Source organism: Pelophylax lessonae, assembly GCF_965119305.1.
Source record: "Pelophylax lessonae genome assembly, chromosome: 3".
Classification (NCBI taxonomy): domain Eukaryota; kingdom Metazoa; phylum Chordata; class Amphibia; order Anura; family Ranidae; genus Pelophylax; species Pelophylax lessonae.
Window position 1 is genome coordinate 581,726,821 of NC_138770.1, and position 20,335 is coordinate 581,747,155.

Here is a 20,335-nt window from a genome sequence, read left to right on the forward strand (position 1 = left end):
GCTCTGTCTTCATCCACAAAGCTGGACTATCTGGGCGTGACTCTGGACTCGGCTTTAGCCAGAGTTCTCCTGCCTCTGGACAAACTCCAGGAATTGCAGGCTGCAATTTGTCTCCTACTGTCCAACAAATGGTCATCCCTCCGGACTTGCATACAGGTGCTGGGCCTGATGGTGTCTCTTTTTTTTTTAAGGCGGTTCAGTTTGCACAGTTCCATACAATGTCCCTGCAAAGGGAGATTATGACCAAATGGGACAAGACTCCGCAGTCTCTGGACAATCTGATTCGGCTGAGTCGGGAAACGAAGGAGTCCCTGATATGGTGGCTTCATTCTCCTGCGCTTCGGATGGGCAAAACCTTCCTCCCCTTGTATTGGACAGTGGTCACCATGGATGCCAACCTGTCCGGCTAGAGAGGCGTCCTCGGCAAGTATTTTGCTCAGGGGATCTGTATGCTGGAAGAGTCCAAACTACCAAAAAAGGTCTTGGAACTCCGAGCGATCAGACTGTGTCTGGAACATTGGATGGATCATCTTCAGGGTTGTCCAGTGTGCATAAAGACACTGCCATGGCTGCGGCTTATGTAAATCACCAAGGGGGCACAAGAAATGTCCTGGCAGCTCTGCGTTCTAAGGTGGGCAGAAGGGTTCGTTCCAGCCCTCTCCGCCGTACACATTCCTGGGGTGGAAAATTGGCAGGCGGATTACTTCAGTCGGTAGGTGTTGGACTAAGTGAAGTGGTTCCTTCATCTGGAGGTGTTTCATCAACTTTGTCTCTGGTGGGGCACCCCTGAGGTGGATATGTTGGCATCTCGGCTCAACAGGGATCAAGGGATCCTCTAGCCGATGCCACAGACGTGCTGGTGACCCAGTGGGGTCAGATCCCCCGATTTACGCCTTCCCTCCTCTCAAGCTTCTCCCAAGACTCCTATGCTGGATCGAGGCAGAAGGGATTCTGGTCATCTTAGTGACTCCGGACTGGCCTTGCCAGGCTTGGTACGCTGATCTGGTGTCGTTGGTCGCCAATGTTCCTTGTTAGCTTCCTCTCGGGGAGGATCTGCTGTCTCAAGGACTGATCTTCCATCCTGCTTTACAGTCGCTGGCTTTTACAGCTTGGCTGTTGAACGCCGGGGTGGAAAGATAGGGGCTTATCTGAATTGGTGATTTCCTACACCGTTGAAAGCTTGGAAATCTACTTTTAGGAAGATCTACCCTTGTACGTGGAAGATGTACATTGCGTGGTGTAAGTCTATTGGGATTCATCCTCGCTCCCTCTGGGTGACTCGGATCTTGACCTTCCTTCAACCGGGGGTTGAACAGAAATCGTCCGAGTACCATCAAGGGCCAGGTGTTGGCTTTGGGGGTCTTCCTCCAACGACCTTTGGCCTCACACTCCCTTGTGTGTACCTTTTTTGGTTCCTCCAGTGCGGGCTTTGTTGCCACCTTGGGGTCTCAATTTGGTGCTTTCGATTCTCCAGAAGCCTCCCTTTGAGAATCGTCGGGAGATTCCCCTGCTTACGCTGTCCCAGAAAGTGGCCTTTTTGGGGGCTATCACCTCTGCGCCCAGGGTGTCAGGACTGGTGGCATTATCCTGTCGTTCACCGTACCAGTTGGTTCACAGGAATAAGATGGTTCTTCGCCCCTTTGTCGTCCCTTCCAAAGGTTGTCTCTGATTTCCATTTGAATGAAGACCTTGTGTTCCCTGTGCCCCAGGCCTAAACATCTGATGGAAATTGCCTTGCATTCCTTGGATGTTGTCTGAGCAATTAGGGTGTACCTGGCAGCTACGGAGTCTTTCAGGAAGTACTCACGAACAGACCTCGGAAAGGGTTGTCGGCTTCCTCTGACTATTTCCAGGTGGATCAGACAGATGGTGATTCAGGCCTATTCTATCAGGTGTCGGGTTCCTCCCGTCCCTGTCAAGGCACACTCTTCTAGGGCGCTTAGTGCCTCCCGGGCTTTCTGACATCAGGTGTCAGCGACGCTGGTTTGCAAAGTGGCCACCTGGTCGTCTGTGTACACTTTCAAAAAATCTTCTATAAAGTGGGTGTGTTGGCATCTTTGGATGCTTCTTTTAGCCGCAACGTTTCGCAGACTGCTGTTTAAGAGGACCTGATCCTCTTTGAGGGTGTATTGTTTTTTTCAGGTGGGCTTCAATTGTGTTGGTTGAGCTCCTGTTGTCTGGTTGGCTACTGTTTAGCCTTGGGAATTCTTTGCTGTTTCTACCCCACATGTTTAACACTGATTTGGGGGGTCTCGATGGTTCAGACTATCAGGAGCTGTGTCCGTCGATGAACGAAAGTGAAAATAGGATTTTTGACTTACCGTAAAATCCATTTCTCCGATGTTAATTGAGGGACACAGCACCCACCCCTCTGTGGAGTTGTAATTCTCCTGACACTGCTTGTTACTAAACTGAGTGCCTATAGCAGACCGAGGGAGTATACCCACTGGGACTACCCATGGGCGTAGCCAAACTTCTTTTCTCCCTAGTGTCCTACTCCTGTGAGCCCACTATATCCCAATGGTTAAGAATATCGGGAGCTGTGTCCATCAATAAACATCAGAAAAATAGATTTTACAGCAAGTACAAAATTGCATTATTTAAACAGCGGTAGGTCTCAAAACAACCTTCTTTAGCACCCCCTAGTTTCTCAAAAGGCAGAGCACCTTACCATTCTAACCTGGCTTAAACTTCAAAAGCTCAGCCCTTCCTGTTTTTGCAAAGGTTTAGGCCACCAAGGTTTTCTTTAGAATAAAGGTGTCTTCACTCCTGTGAGTGCGAGGAGTTCTATTGCTCTCCTCTTTCTTTTTTGTTGGTGTCCTCCAAGGTTCAGTTCTTGTACCTTCTTATTCTCGATCTACACCTCTTTCCTGGGTCAGCTGATAGCATCCCATGGCTTTCAATACCATTTCTTTGCTGATGACACCCAAATCAATCTTTATACCCCTCAGCTAACTCCATCAGTCTCCTGCCACTGTCGCACCACTTCCTCAAATTCAATCTATCCCAAACTGAGCTCATATTTCCTTTCCTAATTGCCTCTTCCCCTGACTTTTCTGTAAAGATCGATGGCACTAACTGTCTGTTCCCACATGCCAGGGTGCTAGGTGTAATCCTGGACTCTAAACCCTCATTTTGACCCGAAATCCAATCCCTATCCAAATCTTGATGCCTCAATCTCTGCAGCATCTGCAAAATACGCCCTTTCTTAACCAATGACAGCACAAATGGAATTCACTCCCTGGTCATCTCTCGCCTTGACTTCTGCAGCTCCCTCCTCATTGCAATACCTTTACACAGGCTATTCCCCCCCCCCCCCCACCCTTTCAGTCCATTATGAATGCTACTGCCAGACTCATCCACCTTACCAACCGTTGTCTGCTGCCCTTCTGCCAATCCCTCCACTGGCTTCCACTCTCCCACCAAATAAAATGTGAAATGCTAACCACTTAAAAAGCCATTCACAACTCTGCCCCCAGCTACATCGCTAACCTAGTCTCCGAATACCAACCAAATTGTTTTTTTTGTTCCTCCCAAGACCACCTGCTTTGTAGTCCCCTTGTCACCACTTCCCATGCTCGCCTCCAAAACTTCTCCAGAGCCTCTCCCATCCTCTGGAACTCCTCCCTACCTCAATATGTCCGACTGTCTCCTACTCTGGCCACTTTTAGGCGATGTCTGGAAACCCTTCTCTTTAGAGAAGCCTACCCTGCCTCCACCTAGCAACTGTACCCTTATTTTCTCAATCCGCTCATCCCTCACGGTTACCTTTCATGTAACCCTCCCTTTTGAAATGTAAGCTCTAATGGGCAGGGCCCTCTAATTCCTCTGGTTTTGAAATGTAATGTAACTGTACTGTCCATGATGTAAAGCACTCTACAAACTGTTGGTTCTATATAAATACTGAATAATAAAAATATAATAATGAATAAAAATATGTACAAAAATATATAATTTGGTATGTTTGCCTTGGTAAATGATCATTGACAGCAGCTTTGGGTAAAGTATAGATTCCACAGTGCCATCTTGTGGTGAAAACTGATAACAAAAGCACTACTGTTAGTAGTGTGAAATGTTCCTAGCAAGTTTTATGTCAAGTCAGCCATTTTGCTAATAATTTTTAAATACATTTATTTAATATTGCTAAACCTTTTAGAAACTAGAGGTACAATTAATAAGCGAATTGTCCAGAATTTCACTGCAACTGTTTTTTATACATGGATCCTGTATTTCATAGTTAATATCAATGTACATATAGAATAATTGCGAAATGTGCAGCTCGGTCTGCCCACCTTGTGGGTCAAAAAAAAGCAAAACAAAAACTAAACCGCTTAGAAAACCATGTCCGTTGACGGTTGCTTCCTCAACATAACCAGGCATTAGGATGTTTAGATAACCTAAACATGAATGTTTATACCTAAAGCTGCCAAAAAAAGACTTATACAGATGACCAGATCTTTCCTGAATGAGGCATTTCACTGATTATTGGGTCTTCTGCCTCCAGCCCCTGGGAGTATGTAAGCCAGAGAGTCTGTTTCTTGGCTGTTCCTATCCAGAAGAATAGTCACGTCTTGCTATACTTTTAATTTAGAATGACTCAGAAATACTCATTCTAATTATGCTTACCACAATAATATAAATTATTCAGACTTGTTTAACCCCCATTACATTTGCATGGACCTTTTGCAAATTGTACAGATTAATATTTGATTGCTCTTTATATGAGTAACTCTGATTGCTCTTTATATGAGGAACTCTGAAAGTCCTGCTGAAATGTATGTTAAACTAAATTTGAAGTGCTTTCTGACTTTGACACAGCAGCAATTTTCCCATTTAGCCATTTTAATTGTTTCATATTGTTTGATTTTTGCACATGAGGTATTTAAATTATGGATATCAAAAATATATTTTAGCACACTAGATCACCTAACAACGGAGTTTAATCTCTTGCAGTTGCTTTTGTTGCGTGGGTACGCCTTCAATCACTCTGCAGATTTTGAGACTGTACGTATGATAAAGGAGAAGCTCTGCTATGTTGGTTACAATATAGAACAAGAGCAGAAGTTGGCACTAGAAACCACAGTGCTTGTGGAATCCTACACAGTGAGTATCAGCTGGCCTGTATACAGTATTTTTTAAATGTACAGTCTTTCATTAAACCAGCGTATGCTTAAGACAGTCTTACTTTTAGTGTTTTGTTTGGGTAAAATCCTGAGAGATTTCAGTTTGTAACTTTTTTTTTTTTTTTTTTCTGCGTCCCATCAGAGCCTTCCAAGCTATTAATATAAATAATAGAGGACGCTTCTTTCCAACCTACTATAATTTTTAAAGGGGCAAGCTATACAACACTAATGCTTGAGTTTTTGATAGATGATGGAGAGTTAAATGTCCCAAATATCACTTAGCTTTCAGACAGTTAACAAAATCTTAGCTGCTTCCTAGGTCTGCGCACCTGTCCTGTAATTACAGGGGGGCCTTGGAATGTTCTAATTTTTAGTATAGGGAATACCTATTTTAGCATGACTTATGAGGTGCAAGGTGCAGAGGAGTAGAGCTTAGAACTAGGGATGCACCGAATAATCGGCGGCCGAACATTATTCGGCCGAAAATAGAAAAAATAGCACTTTCGGTGTTCGGCCGAATAAGTCAAAAGGCCGAATAATTTTGTACCTTATAATAGGGCTGAACGATAGTCGATATGATATTGACTATCGTTCTGTGGCCGTAGGCGATATTTACAGGGGGAAGGGACTCGGAGGAGGACAGCAGGACTCACAGACTTCCGTGTTAGGCAGGGGAAGCCGGGGACACTTCAGCGGTGAGCATACATACATTACTCACTCGTGCACTGCAGCCCGCCCCACACATTCAGTGAGTCTTACTCTCCTCCCTAGTTTTTTCAATGGCACATTCAGGAAGCCAATCACGCCGTGATTAGCTGCACAGCGAACCAATCACGCGTGCCTGCACACCTGATTGGTTCCGCTGTGCCGCTACTCACGGCGTGATTGGCTTCCTGAATGTGCCATTGAAAAAACTAGGGAGGAGAGTAAGACTCACTGAATGTGTGGGGCGGGCTGCAGTGCACGAGTGAGTAATGTATGTATGCGGCTGTGCTCCTTTCCAGGCTACTACTAGTCCACCTCCAGCCTCCTACTACCACCACTATGAGAGACTGTCACTGTATAATCTGATTGAGTCCACACTGACACTGACTGACTGTCACTGAGTAATTGATGTTACCACATTAACCCTGACCTGCCCAGTGCCCTGTATCTGCAATTAAAATTTACAAGGCTGCCTGCATGCTTCCTGATTTCCATTCCCAGCATCCTTCCCAATCCCTACAGTGTCACTAACATTAACCCTATGGTACAAGGCTGCAGTGTGCACTGAATCCCATTCCCTACAGTAACATTTAGGGAGAGAGAGAGACATGAGAGGACGAGAGAGAGAGACACACAAGAGAGAGGACAAAAAATTGGCAAAATAAATGGAAAAAATGCAAAACACCGCGTTCGGTATTCGGCCTTCGGCCAAACATTTTATTATTTTTCGGCTTCGGCCAAGAATTTCATTTCGGTGCATCCCTACTTAGAACTGTGGCAGGAAGATCTGACTGCTGGAGTCTACCAGAGATGCAAAATACTAGTGGGTGCTAGACACCAAAGAAAACCATACTGTCGCTTTTCAGTGAACTTGGGCACCTTTCAGACAGTGCGGAATCCATCCAAGTGGATTTGCCTCCTCGGCGTGGGATCCCTGGTCCAGTTCTGCTCTACTATGCAGAGTGGACACGGACACAACCCGCTGTTCTCTATGGGGTGCTTGGATGGTAACAGACTGCCTGTCCGTTTTTCTCTAGCGCTCATCGACAGACGTAGTCCTCGGTGATACACCACCTTCGGGTTATGTTACCTCCGCAGGAGCAGGACTAGACAGGAAATTAAAAAGCTCTGGCCACACCCTAGGGGCAGTCCCAGAGGGTATATCCTCTCTCTCTCTGCCTCAGCAAATCAGTTATTTTCTGTCTAGTTAGGAGTAAGGACCTAGATACCTTGCTGGGATCTTAGGTCCTGGCAAGAAATTTTTTTCTAAAAGGATTTTTGGACAGCCTTTTTTCTCCAGTGTTCCTGTGAGATCTTCAAGCAAGAAAGCTGAACTGGGCGACGGGCTGGATGTTGAGATCCGGTGGTCACCCCAGTTCAGCCTACGAGCGCGTGCAGGCCATAGCTCCGCGCTGAGTCGGCCGCGACAAAGTCCCATTAAAGGACTGAACCCGCGAGTTAAACGTCTCGCTGAAACGCCAAAGACCATGAGTCACGGCGTCTGTATCGGTCGACAGCCCTCCCGCCCCGGTGGAGAGGGGTACTGTCAGGAGTTGGTGCCCGCCTGGTTCCGGTATGGTGAGTAGTATGTTCCCCCTGTTTTCCCTGACGGGTTTTGTGGTGAACGCGGGCCCCTCTCTGTATGGTAAGAAAGAGTTTCTTTCTATCCTATAACATGTCACAAATCCTCCTACTTTGAGTGTGATTTTATGTGTGCAAAAGCCAGGAGGCTTGGTTTGGGAGCTAACAATCTATTGTATACATGTTTTAAAGATGTAATCTGTGGCATTCTGGGTTAAGTATAAGCTACCTACCAGTCAGAAGCCATGGACATGTAGACTGCCTTCCAAGTCAGATCTCCAGCTAATAGCAGGCCTCCCGAACGGCCATGCGGTCCGCCAGGGCCGGTACCGCCAAACACGCCATATCCCCATGCAGAGAGAGTGTTGTGTGCCTGCAGCACACCGCTAGTCAGCACAGGCCGCCGCCATTTTTTTTTTTGCTGGATCGCACGAGCCGCCATTTTGGCGTAGCCTCGTGTCTCCAGCATGGGGGCGGCCATGTTTTAGGTGATTCTACACCTCGTGGAGCTTGGGGGAGGCGCCGGAAGGCGTACAGAGGGGCGGAGCCGCCTCCTTTCTTCCTGGGCAGCCAGCCAAAAGACTTCCTGTTTGTCTAAGACAGCGCTGTAAGCTGTTGCAGTTCAACTCTGAACATCAAGTGGTGAGCCTGGGGGTCTATCTCTCTCTCTCTCGATCGATAGGGATCCCTAGCAGGGAACACTAAGGGGTTTTTTGTGGCGCTGAGGGTCAAAAAAAAAAAAAAAAAAAAAAAAAGTTTTTCTTTACTTTGAATTATATCATCCAGGAAGTAACTGGAGTTATTATGGACCCTGCCACACAGATTCCCCCACCTGTTTCCCTCGAGGGGGCCTCGGGACCCGCCGGTGTACAGAGTATAGAGTCATTTACAGCAATTTTGGAGTCTATGGTGGCTCGGGTGGAGGCGGCCTGTCAGGGACGGGGGTCAAGGAAGCGACCCCCGCCTACCCCTATACTATCTGACACCTCTGACTCTGATTCAGAGATGGTCACTGCAGTTGCAGGTTCCTCTGCAAGGGCTGCTATCCCAGGTAAAGCCCCCTCAGACAGTGAGGAGGACGCTTCTTCTCCTGCTATAATTCAGGAAGAAGCATTGGTGGACGCACTAGTTGTGGCAGTGCAAGAAACCTTAAAACTTGAGGCTTTACCGGCAGAGGCAACTGAAACAGAGAGGCCTTTTGGGACTAATAAGCCCATCAAGACGGCGAAGGCTTTTCCTGTACCTAAATGTTTTGGAAATCAGATTAAAGGAGAATGGGAACATTCTAAACGTACCTTTACTATTTCCAAGCGTATTGCTAGATGCTATCCGTTTGAGGAATCCATCATTAAGAAATGGACGGTACCACCAGTCGTGGATCCGCCTATTTCCAGGCTGAATAAAGCCACGGTTATTCCAGTGGAGGACACTTCGTCCTTTAAGGATCCGGTGGATCGAAAGATAGAAGCGGAGTCCCGCACTATCTTTTCTCTGATAGGGTCAGCATTTAGACCAGTAATTGTTATTGGTCTAGTTTCCCAGACACTTACAGAATGGGCGAAGATGGTACGCCAAGATCTTAGGGGAAAAGATATTCCCCAGGAGACATCTGATTTGATGGAACAGATCATACAAGGGCTACGGTTTATCTGTGACGCAGCCTTGGACACTACTCCCTTGTTAGGGCATGCATCTAAGTTAGCAGTGATCCTCAGACGTGTGCTGTGGTTAAAATGCTGGTCAGCTGACCTAGGTTCCAAAAAGACTTTGACCAATCTCCCTTTCCAGGGGAATCGTCTATTTGGAGCCAACCTAGATGAAATCATTAAGGATGCCACCGGGGGCAAGAGTACTTTTTTGCCACAGGCTGCAAAAGCTAAGGAACCTCGCAACAAGCGAGGACCTTTCTTTACCGCCCATAAAGGACGCCCGGCTGGTACTTCCGGGAAAGGCAAGACTCCTCCAGGAGGGTTCAAGAAGGGCTGGTCGGACAAGCAGAGGACCAACCCAGCCAAACCCGAAGTAAAGGAGTACACAGCCTGAAGGTGCGCCCCCACCCAATTTCAGGGTGGGGGGACGTTTTCACCGGTATTCAGGACATTAGATCGAGCATCAACCACTACTACCGGTGCGATTCTTCCCTTCCAACATTTAAGTACAGGAAGCGGTAGTTACCGTTCCCTGTATAGATCTTTTCCTTTACCTTTTCCTAAGATTAGTCCCGATACCTCACAGGAATCGGATCTGATTGACCAGATAGGCCAAGTAGCCTCTAGTCGGGTGACTTCGGTCCCTGAGGTTCAACCAGAAAAGATCACCTTGCCTGATAACTATCAGGTATCTGATAAATGTGTGGGAACAGAAAACGACCAGACTTTCTCGGATGGTCGGGGCCAGATACCTCTAGGGACGCCTGGTTCAGATCCAATCAGCGCCAGTGGTCCTAGAAATTCTAGGCTGGCCTCTTCAAGCCGGCCTGGCCGACTTGGACAGGTTAGTCGCAGACGTTCCGTGGGAACTTCGTCTCAGGGAGTGTCTGTAGTCTCAAGGACCTATTTACCTTCGTGCTTTACAGTCGCTGGTTTTAATGGCCTGGCCATTGAGACCCAAGTACTGAAGGACAGAGGTTTGTCTACTTCTGTCATTCCTACCCTCATTAAAGCAAGGAAAGCGACTTCCAGCAAAGTCTATTATCACACATGGAAGACTTATATTGCGTGGTGCGAATCTTTAGGATTTCCTCCACGTACCTATTCGGTGTCTCGAATATTGGCCTTTTTGCAACAAGGGGTTGAGCAGAAGCTAGCCTTGAGCACCATCAAGGGTCAAGTTTCAGCATTAGCAATCTTCTTTCAGAAACCTTTAGCTACCAAATCCTTGGTGCGGAATTTCATCCAGGGGGTGCGGCACCTGGCTCCTCCAGTCCGCGCGCCCTTACCGCCCTGGGATCTTAATTTGGTTTTGTCGGTTCTACAGAAACCTCCCTTTGAAAACATCAGGGAGATTCCCTTGCTTACTTTATCCCAGAAGGTGGTCTTCTTGGTGGCTATTACTTCTGCTCGCAGGGTGTCAGAACTGGCTGCATTATCATGCCAGTCCCCATACCTAGTGATTCATAGGGATAAGGTAGTACTTCATCCTAAGCCATCTTTTCTTCCGAAGGTGGTTTCAGATTTTCATCTGAATGAAGATATTGTACTACCTTCCTTGTGTCCTCAGCCCAAGCATCATCGGGAACATGCGTTGCATTCCTTGGATGTGGTTCGGGCAATCAGGGTATACCTGAAAGCTACGGAATCATTCCGTAAGACGGATTCACTTTTTGTGATCACGGATGGCCCCAGAAAGGGTTTGCCTGCATCTGCCGCGACCATTGCCAAATGGATTAGACAAACGGTGGTACAGGCTTATTCTATTAAGGGTCAGAGTCCTCCGTTCCCTGTTAGGGCGCACTCCACTCGAGCGCTCAGTACTTCCTGGGCCTTTCGCCATCAGGCGTCAGTGGTCCAGGTATGTAAGGCGGCCACCTGGTCGTCGGTACATACCTTTACTAAATTCTATAAAATTGATGTGACGGCATCGGCGGATGCCTCATTTGGCCGCAAGGTTTTGCAGGCCGCAATTTGAGGAGACCGGTGGTCTACCTCGAGGGTTTTTTTCTGTTTGAAAATTTTTTTTTTGTTGAGTCTCATCATTAAGGATGAGCATTGTAAACTTCTAGTTGGCACCGGTTGGGCCTTCTAGATTGGGATTTGATTTCCATTTTCCCACCCCTCAGTTGTGATACTGCTCTGGGACGTCCCGAAGGTGGTGTATCACCGAGGACTACGTCTGTCGATGAGCGCTAGAGAAAAATGGATTTTTGTAAAATCTTACCGTAAAATCCTTTTCTCTTAGCTCATCGACAGACGTAGTCCCCGCCCCTCTGTTTTGGAGTTGGGTTGGGTTAAATTCTCTAAGCACTGCTTTTTCACATAACTGATTTGCTGAGGCAGAGAGAGAGAGGATATACCCTCTGGGACTGCCCCTAGGGTGTGGCCAGAGCTTTTTAATTTCCTGTCTAGTCCTGCTCCTGCGGAGGTAACATAACCCGAAGGTGGTGTATCACCGAGGACTACGTCTGTCGATGAGCTAAGAGAAAAGGATTTTACGGTAAGATTTTACAAAAATCCATTTTTATCCAATTGTCATCCAGTCCGATCCACCAGGCAGATGCGGAACGGATCCCCATCTGTCTGTCTTTATCGGATTGGATGCCGGCGGGTGACAGCAGACACATGTCCGTTGACATCTGCTGCCCCATAGAGAACAATGAGTAGTTCAATCGGGTCCACCTGAAAAGCAGGCAGGCGAACCTAATCAGTCTGCTGGTGTGAAAAGGGTTTTAGCCTTAAAAAAAAAAAAAAAAAACATGATCCAAGAATTGGTGATATGCAAAATACTGAAGTATCAATCCAGTTTCAGCTGTGCACTATAACCAGGCTAGTAAAAATTAAATACATTTCTGATTGCTATGTATGCTGAATCCTATTGTATGTCCATCTTAAAGTGCTTGTAAACCTCAGACATGAAATATGAACAAAGCATATCCCTCTAGTGTGTACTTGTCTCAATTTAAGAGCACTAATGCCCCGTACACACGTACCGATTGTCGGCCGTAAATATTCGGCCGACGACCGATCGGCCGATTGTAGGCTTGTTAGTATGATGCTTCCGACAGCGCATTTTCGGCCGAACAGAATCTGTCGTGCAAGCATTAAAATTTTTGTTGGCCAACACCAGAACGGCCGATTGTTCGCCAGTCAGTACAGATTTCGGCCGACAGATAGCAGATTTGCAAGACTGGGCATGCTCAGAAAAGAAAAAAGACAAGGAAAGTTAACCATCACATGACATCACTTCTGCAGTCGGCTGTTGGCCGACAAAATTCGTGTGCAGTCTTTTGCAGTTTTCAACAGACACGACAGCCCTGGACAAAAGACGGCCGATCGTTCGGCCGACGATCGGTACGTGTGTACGGGGCTTTAGTCTCACTTTTGTCTGCTAGTTCGTTCCTCTGCTATTAGCATGAATCCACTTCTGGCATGTTTTCCTGACACCAAGAGAAAAATAGTGACCAAGGAGGAACCTCAGCTCTTTTCCTGTGCTTTGTGGAGGGGGTGTGTCCCTTCCCTCCAATCAACACTAAGAGCTCTCCAGAGTGTAAATTCAACTCTCCAGACCTTTTTTCCTGAACTCTCAGGCAAGCTTATCAATTCAGCACTTTAAACAGATGTAGAGAATGAAGTGCTGCAGATAGACTTGTACAACTTATGTAGTATTGGTTTCATCTGTGTATCACCTGAGGCCAATCACTTCATTGGGCATATGTAAGCATTTACAACCACATTACAAATTTCCAGTCCAGTTACTAAGTGATGCACGAGCATCACCAAATCCTTCTTCACTGGTGTCATGCACACTTCCCCTCCCAAACACTGCAGCCAAAAGTGGGAGAGTTTCAGCAACACAGTCACCTCTGCTAGTCCAGAAAGCTACAGGCTTATGAGTCAGCCATGGAAATGAAGCTATCCATGCCTCATGCTATATCGTCTTTTCTGTGACCAATTATAGCCTAGAGGGACAGTGCAAAGGCTGACTTCACTGGCAGGATCAACAGGTGGATTTGTGAGACTTTGCAGGGACATGCAAGAGAAAAACAGTAAGTGTAGATTTACTTTATATGTTCTATTCTAGTCTCAGAAAAAATAAAGTTGCCGCGTTTGTCCCTTTTTTATTATAGTGCTTTGTTTCCATCGACTGCCTGCCTCCTCTATCATCTGATTCTGCCACCGCAGACGTGGGTCACCCTGTTTGTCTGCGACTACGTGCCCGGAATCCTCAGAGTGAGGCGCTCATGGAAGCACTGATTAAATCTGTGAGTGAGACCTTTAAGATGGAGGACACAGCTGCGACGGAGGCGCAGGTTGCCTTTTGACACTCACAAGCCATCCAGAGCGGCAAAGGGGTTTCCTTTCCACGCTGGTTTTGACAGAATTGTTGCTTAAGCGTGTGGACGACCAAAGCATCCCCTTGGGGTCCCTAAATGATTTACTAGGCATTACTCCTATGCGGAGTCCCTTATTAAAAAAGTGGACTGTTCCACCAGTGGTGGATCCTCCAGTTTCCAGATTGAACAAGGCAGCCGTGATTCCAGTTGAAGAGTCCCCGGCCTTTAAAGATCTTGCTGACAGGAAGGCAGAGGCTGTGGCCCGCAATATGTACACTGTGGCTGGTTCGGCACTGAGACCGGTATTCACCATTGCCCTGGTGTCGCAAATGCTGACCGAGTGGGCTCTGCTTTTACGCTGTGACCTAGAGGGTGAACCTCTCTTCCCCCCCCGCCTTCGCTGAGCCTGCAGACCAGCTGGTCCAGGGGCTGCAGTTTATCTGTGATGCCTCTTTGGATGAGGCTTCCCTAGTAGCTCGGTTTGGGCAGTGGTCCTTCGGCATGTCTTTTGGCTTAAATGCTGGTCTGCGAGTCATACTTTAAAAAGGCATTGACTGATCTCCCATTTCAAGGGGATTGCCTGTTTGAGGCCACCCTGGATGACATTAAAGGTCTCACAGGGAGAAAGAGTACCTTTCTTTCACAGGCTACTAAGGGCAAGGAACTTTGTCGTAAACGTGGGCCCTCCTTCTCGGCTCATACGTTTTTTTTCCGTCCCTCAGGGTCGACTGACAAGGGCATGAAGCCTTTCAGGGACTCTTCTGCAGGATCCAAACGAAACCTGGTCTGGCAAGCCGAGAGCAGATTTTTCCAGACCCGTGGGCAAGGCTCTTTCAGGTGCGCCCTTTCCCATTTCTGGGGCGGGAATGACGTCTTCGTTTTTTGGACCCGTGGACTTACCTGGTACAAGACAAGTGGGTCCACAAAGTCATTCGGTCCAAGGATGCTTGCCTTCACATTCCAATATGCGCCGGTCACCAGCGATTCCTCCGCTTTGCCGGGGGAGAGGAGTGTTGCCCTTTGGTCTCGCCCCTGCTTTTCGTGTCTTCACAAAAGTGTTAGCCCGGGTGCTAGCGTTGTTGCGTCAATGGGGGATCGTGGAACTGGGCTACTTGGACGACCTCCTTTTGCGAGCGGAGTCCCCTACTGCTCTGGTGGAAAACCTGGAAGTACCATACGAACTCCTAAGGGAGTTCGGCTGGATTCGTAATTTTCAGAAGTCTGCTCTGGTTCCGTCCACAAAACTGGACTATCTGTGTCTGACTCTGGAGTCAGTCTTAGCCAGAGTGCTCCCTCCTCTGGATACAGTCCAGAAATTGCATTCTGCAATTCCTCTCCTGTCCAGAAGATGGTCATCCCTCCGGACATCCATGCGGATGCTGGGCTTGATGGTATCTATCTGCGAGGTGGTTCCGTTTGCACAGTTCCATATGAGGTCACTGCAAAGGGGGATTCTGGCCAAATGCGACAGGGCCCCGCAGTCTCTGGACAATCAGATCCGCCTGAGCTGGGGAACAATGGCGTCCCTGATATGATTGCTTTGTTCTCCAGCTCTTTGGCTGGGCAAATCCTTCCTCACCTTGTATTGGACAGTGGTCACCATGGATGCCAACCTGTCCGGTTGGGGAGGCGTCCTCTGCAAAAATTCTGCTCAGGGGATCTTGACACTAGAAGAGTCCAAACTACCGATCAATGTCTTGGAACTCCGAGCGATCAGACTGTGCCTGGACCATTGGACGGATCGTCTTCAGGGATGTCCAGTGCGCATTCAATCGGACAATGCCAAGGCTGTGGCTTATGTCAATCAGCAAGAGGGCACAAATAGCATTCCAAGGTAGGCAGAACGATTCGTTCCAGCCCTCTACGCCGTATACATTCCCGGGGGGGAAAAGGGGCAGGCGGATTACCTCAGTCGGCAGTTGTTGGACCAAGGGGAGTGGTCCCTTCATCCGGAGGGGTTTCATCAGTTGTGTCTCCAGTGAGGTGTCCCCGAGGTTGATCTGTTGGTGTCTTGGCTCAACAGAAAGGTGCAGAGGTTTGTGGCTCAGTCACGGGATCCTCTGGCAGACGCCACAGAAGCGTTGGTGGCCCCGTGGGGTCAGTATCAATTGATTTACGCCTTCCTCCTCTCAAGCTTCTGCCAAGACTCCTACACAGGATCAAGGCAGAAGGGATTACGGTCATCTTAGTGACTCCGGACTGGCGTCGCCGGGCTTGGTACGCCGATCTGGTGCGACTGGTTGCCAACGTTCCTTGGAAGCTTCCTTTCAGGGAGGAACTGCTTTTCCAAGGACCAATCTTCCATCCTGCTTTACAGCCTACTTGGGGTTCTTCCTCAATCCTTCTCGGTGGCTCAGATTTTGACCTTCCTTCAGTGGGGGGGTAGAACAGAAATTGGCCTTGAGTACCATCAAGGGCCAGGTGTTTGCTTTGGCGGTCTTCATTACCTGGTGTGTACCTTTCTTCAGGGTGTCCAACATTTGGTTCCTCCAGTGCGGTCCCCATTGCGGCCTTCGGACTTCAATTTGGTTTTTTTCGGTCCTCCAGAAGCCTCCTTTTTGAGAATCTTAGGGGGATTCCCTGGATTATGCTGTCTCAGAAGGTGGCATTTTTGGTGGCTATCGCCTCTGCAGGCAGGGTGTCGGAATTGGCGTTATCCTGTCATTCCCCTTACTTCGGGATTCAGAGATAAGGTTGTTCCTCACCCCTGTCCGTCGTTCCTCCCCAAGGTTGTCTCTGATTTTTTAATTTGAATGAAGACGACGTATTGCCTTCACTGTGTCCCAGGCTGAAACATCTGAAGGAAATTGCTTTGCATGCCTTGGATGTGGCCCGGGCAATTATGGTGTACCTGGCAGCTACAGAGTCTTTTGGTAAGTCAAAAAAACAATTTGTGCTCACAGATGGGCCTTAGAAAAGGTTGTCTGCTTCTTCTGTGACCATTTTCAGATGGATCAGACAGACGGTGGTTCAGGCCTATTTAATCTGGGGGTCAGGTTCCTCCTTTCCCTGTCAAGGCGCACTCTACTCGGGCGCTCAGTGCCTCCTGGACCTTCTGTCATCAGGCGTCAGTGAGGAAGGTTTGCAAGGCGGCCACCTGATCGTCGGTGCACACTTTCACAAAGTTCTATAAAGTGGATTTGTTGGCATCTGCATGTGTTTCTTTTGTCTGCAAGGTTTTGCAGGCTGCTGTTTTTAAGATGACCTGATCCTCCTTTGAGGGTGTATTTTTGTTTTTTCAATAGTTTTCGTTGAGCTATTGTTTAGCCTGGGGATTTTTTTTTTTTTTGATGATCCCACCCCTCATGTTTAACACTGCTTTGGGATGTCCCAATGGTTATGAAGATTAGGAGCTGTGTCCGAAGCATAAACCTTTTTTACCTTAATGCAAAAAAATGCATTTAGGTGTTTAGTTTTTTTTTTTTACTATTTTAATTTGAAAAATAAGACCCCCTTTTTAACTGTTCAGCTTAATAGACTATGGGGAAAAAAATTGTATTCCTTTTTTTGTGATCACCTCAAGTCTTGGGTTACTCATATTTGGGTGAGGCTTGCTCTGCAGTTTCAGGTCACTGTAAATTTACTATAGACATTTCTACCAAACTTTCCTTAAATGAGCAGTGGCTATTGGAGACTGTCACCTTGCCCATTTTGAGCAAGGGTTTAACGCTGGGCTCCACACAGATCAATCATATTTTAAGTGAGTTTGTCATTTTTTATTTTTTTGTAGCAGCGGAGCTTTAAAAATCTGAGTTTTGTGTGTTCTGGCCTCAGGGCAGAGATTAAACAGTGGACCAGTCACACAATGGCACCTTTTTAGTTAAATTGCAGCACTTCCTGTATGAAGTGGGGTTTCTGCATATCTCCAGCATCCTATTCCCACCCATAAATTTTAATGGGTAGGATAATCTAATGAGATGGAAGCTTGCTTCTAGGGAAGTGGGTGGTGAGGGAGGAGTGAAGAACTGTTCCCACCCACATGCCACTGCGTATCACTACATGCCAAAGGATTTATGGGCCATGTAGTTCTATTATAAATTTGCCAACACACCACTGATCTTCCAGTTGAGTCCAAATTTTTTTTTTTTTTTTTTTTTATTATTAAAGCATGATTACATCCCATCACAGAGTGCTAATGTTTTGGAGTCGCACAGGACGCCTTCGTCAGGCATGTAATGAGTGTAACCTAACTGTGCAAAATATTTAAATAAACATCCACCAATCAGAAGAGGCAAAGAACCACCCACGGACTAATGCCTGACAGGCTGACACGTCAACTGATTTTATCTGCGTTTTGTACACTGGTTTCTGAATAAAAATTAATATTTCTTCAACTGGTTTGCGGATCATCTTTCTGCAAAGAACCACCCACCCCTGCACAGATGTGACGTCTTCAGTCCTGCCAAAAAGCCAGTAAATACCAACAGGCCTCTCACAGTATTGTATCAATGTCTACAGATGGATTGCCTACTGTCATGGTCACAGACCTGTGTACTTAGCATTGCATAATTGTCATCACCATGAGCATAAGTAATAATGTCCTTTCGGAGCTTGATTGGGCACATCTGTCAGAAGCGCTCGATCTGAGCTAAACAGACATCGGGACTGGCACGCTTTTGTTTGTATTATGATCATGCTTTAATCAAAACACATTTGGACTCAACTGGAAGATCCGTTGTGTGCTGGCAAATATTATCATTGTGGCTTTCATGATCCAGTCTCCAGCTGGTGGTTGCTACAGCTCCCTGTACCCTAAAGCGTGTGGGATGCGAATAATGGATTATTATATGTAGTTCTATTAGGTGCACATCCACAGCCTGGAGCTTCTCTTTATTGTGCAGCACCTCCCAGGACACTGCTCTTGGATATTGTAAGGATATTTGCTGCAGCCAATAATGTCTGAGGTAATTCATTTTTAGTTTTTTGGGGACTGGGTAATTTAAAAAAGTTGTTATGGTGCTTGTTACCCTAACACTTCATTTTCCTGACATGCGCCTGCTGTACCATGTACTTGTATGTGAAATTATCCTGTTCTCTATATTGCTTCCTTTATGTGAAATCCCTGGTGTTCCTGCTAGTCCCCTTGCTTTCCTAATAAATACTGACCTCACTAAACCGGAGGTCACACAGTGTTCAGTTCTCTAGCTATGCTTGGAACTCTGTGTACTCTCCTCCAATGAGCAGACTTGATACTCAATCCTGACACGCCCCTGCTGCACAGCCATTCACTGGCAAGCTCATTGTACTGCTGCTTTGCCTCCTCCTCCCTAGCTCTTATGCAGCCGAGAAGAGGGAATGTGAAATTTGTTAAAAACTTGGAAAGAAGGTATTTATGTTTTTTTTTTTTTTTTCTATACAAAAATTTTTGCCTTTCATTTCTGTATTAAACTGGGTTGTTGCTATGATTCTTTACAATCACTTTAAGGTTAGACAGCGGGTGGACTGGGTGCATTAGTAGCTTTAATCCAGAGTTAAGCTTTAAAGCCCATTCCCTAGCACAGGTGTACTGGCCTTTTTTTTTAGTTTTTTTTTTTTTCTCCATCATTCCTTCCCCTGCCACAAATACAGTTGTTGGCGCTTACAGGGAGTGATGTCACACCCTCTGTCATGTGAAAGTGTTCCTTCCTAGCAATTAGTTCATAGCCCCAAGTGCTGCATCATGGGACGAAGTCAAAAGCTCCTCCATGCTTGGAAGCACCAAGTATTTTGCGTCAGTTATGACAGCATAAGGAATGCTCTTCAGCTTAATGTATTTGTATAAGGGGTAGACCTTAAACCCTGACACTTTGTCCTAAATGGGCAGGGTGAGAGGTTCTATTTTAAATATCCCAAAAGAACGCTCACTAAACATGCCTAACAGGTAAAAAAAAAAAAAAAAAGGTAAAGGGTTGCATTTGAAACATTTCTTGATTTGCATGCTATTTTTTTTGCACGCTGGAAACGTTTGCTTTATTTTCCTATTTATTTTTAAGAATGTTCTTTTCTTTTAGTAAAAAATATTTTGGTTTTTATTTGGAATAAAAAAAAAAATTTTCTTTACGTAGAATAGCATGTTTTCATATTGCATAGGTTTGCTTTTGTTCAGTATTGATTAATCGGCTTCATCTTGCAAAGGGATTAAGTGAATAAATGGATATTGTATGCAAGGTACTGGAAAAATTCACATTTGTAATGTTTCTGAAAGAATTGCTGGGTAAATACAATAAGCTTGGACAAATACAAGGTCCCTCTGACACCAGAGGGCACATTAAATTTTCTCTGCTAATTAGGCCTGGAGTAGCACAGCAGCTTTAAAAATAAAAGGTGACATTGTAAATGCTCATTTTTATTTCATTGCACAGCTTCCAGATGGCAGGGTTATTAAAGTAGGTGGAGAGCGCTTTGAAGCACCAGAAGCTCTGTTCCAGCCTCATCTTATCAACGTAGAAGGCGTTGGCGTTGCTGAGTTGCTGTTCAACACCATCCAGGCAGCTGACATTGATACTCGGTGAGTTTTGTTTTTTTTTTTTTTTTTTTTTTTTTTTGTTCCTGCTTTACTGAAAGCTTAACACCACTGACACTGGATTCGTGGATGTGCAGCCATATGTAGCAGAGCGCTTGGGGAGGGTGGTTTACGGTATAAGAAACCAATATCATATGTGAACATGTAAAGGTTTATTCATGTGGATGTCAGATGTGACCGCAATTACTTTCTTCCCTCTCTGCTCTTAAATATGCTGACACTTACAGCTGTATGGAAAACGTAAGTTAAAATTTGTTTAAGGCCAAAACTCCAGTCAGCTTACACACAATATGAGTGGGCCCTCCACGTTATCCCATACAATGCATGAACAGTCATGGCCTTTGTTTTGCGTTACATGCAATAACATTGGGGATGGTGGTATCCACACGACCAAATGAGGATCGACTTTGCAAAATCAGTAATGAATATTAGAAC

The 20,335-nt window shown here is 46.3% G+C and overlaps 1 protein-coding gene across 1 annotated transcript in view; it reads left to right on the top strand.

Annotated features, from left to right (window-relative positions):
- Positions 1-20,335, top strand: part of ACTR2 (actin related protein 2) — a 115,716-nt gene that overhangs the window by 69,859 nt on the left and 25,522 nt on the right. The window contains exons 6-7 of the mRNA XM_082249378.1: positions 4,954-5,103; positions 19,740-19,885. Of these exons, the coding sequence (XP_082105504.1) occupies positions 4,954-5,103; positions 19,740-19,885 (296 nt within the window). The remainder of the gene's footprint in view (positions 1-4,953; positions 5,104-19,739; positions 19,886-20,335) is intronic.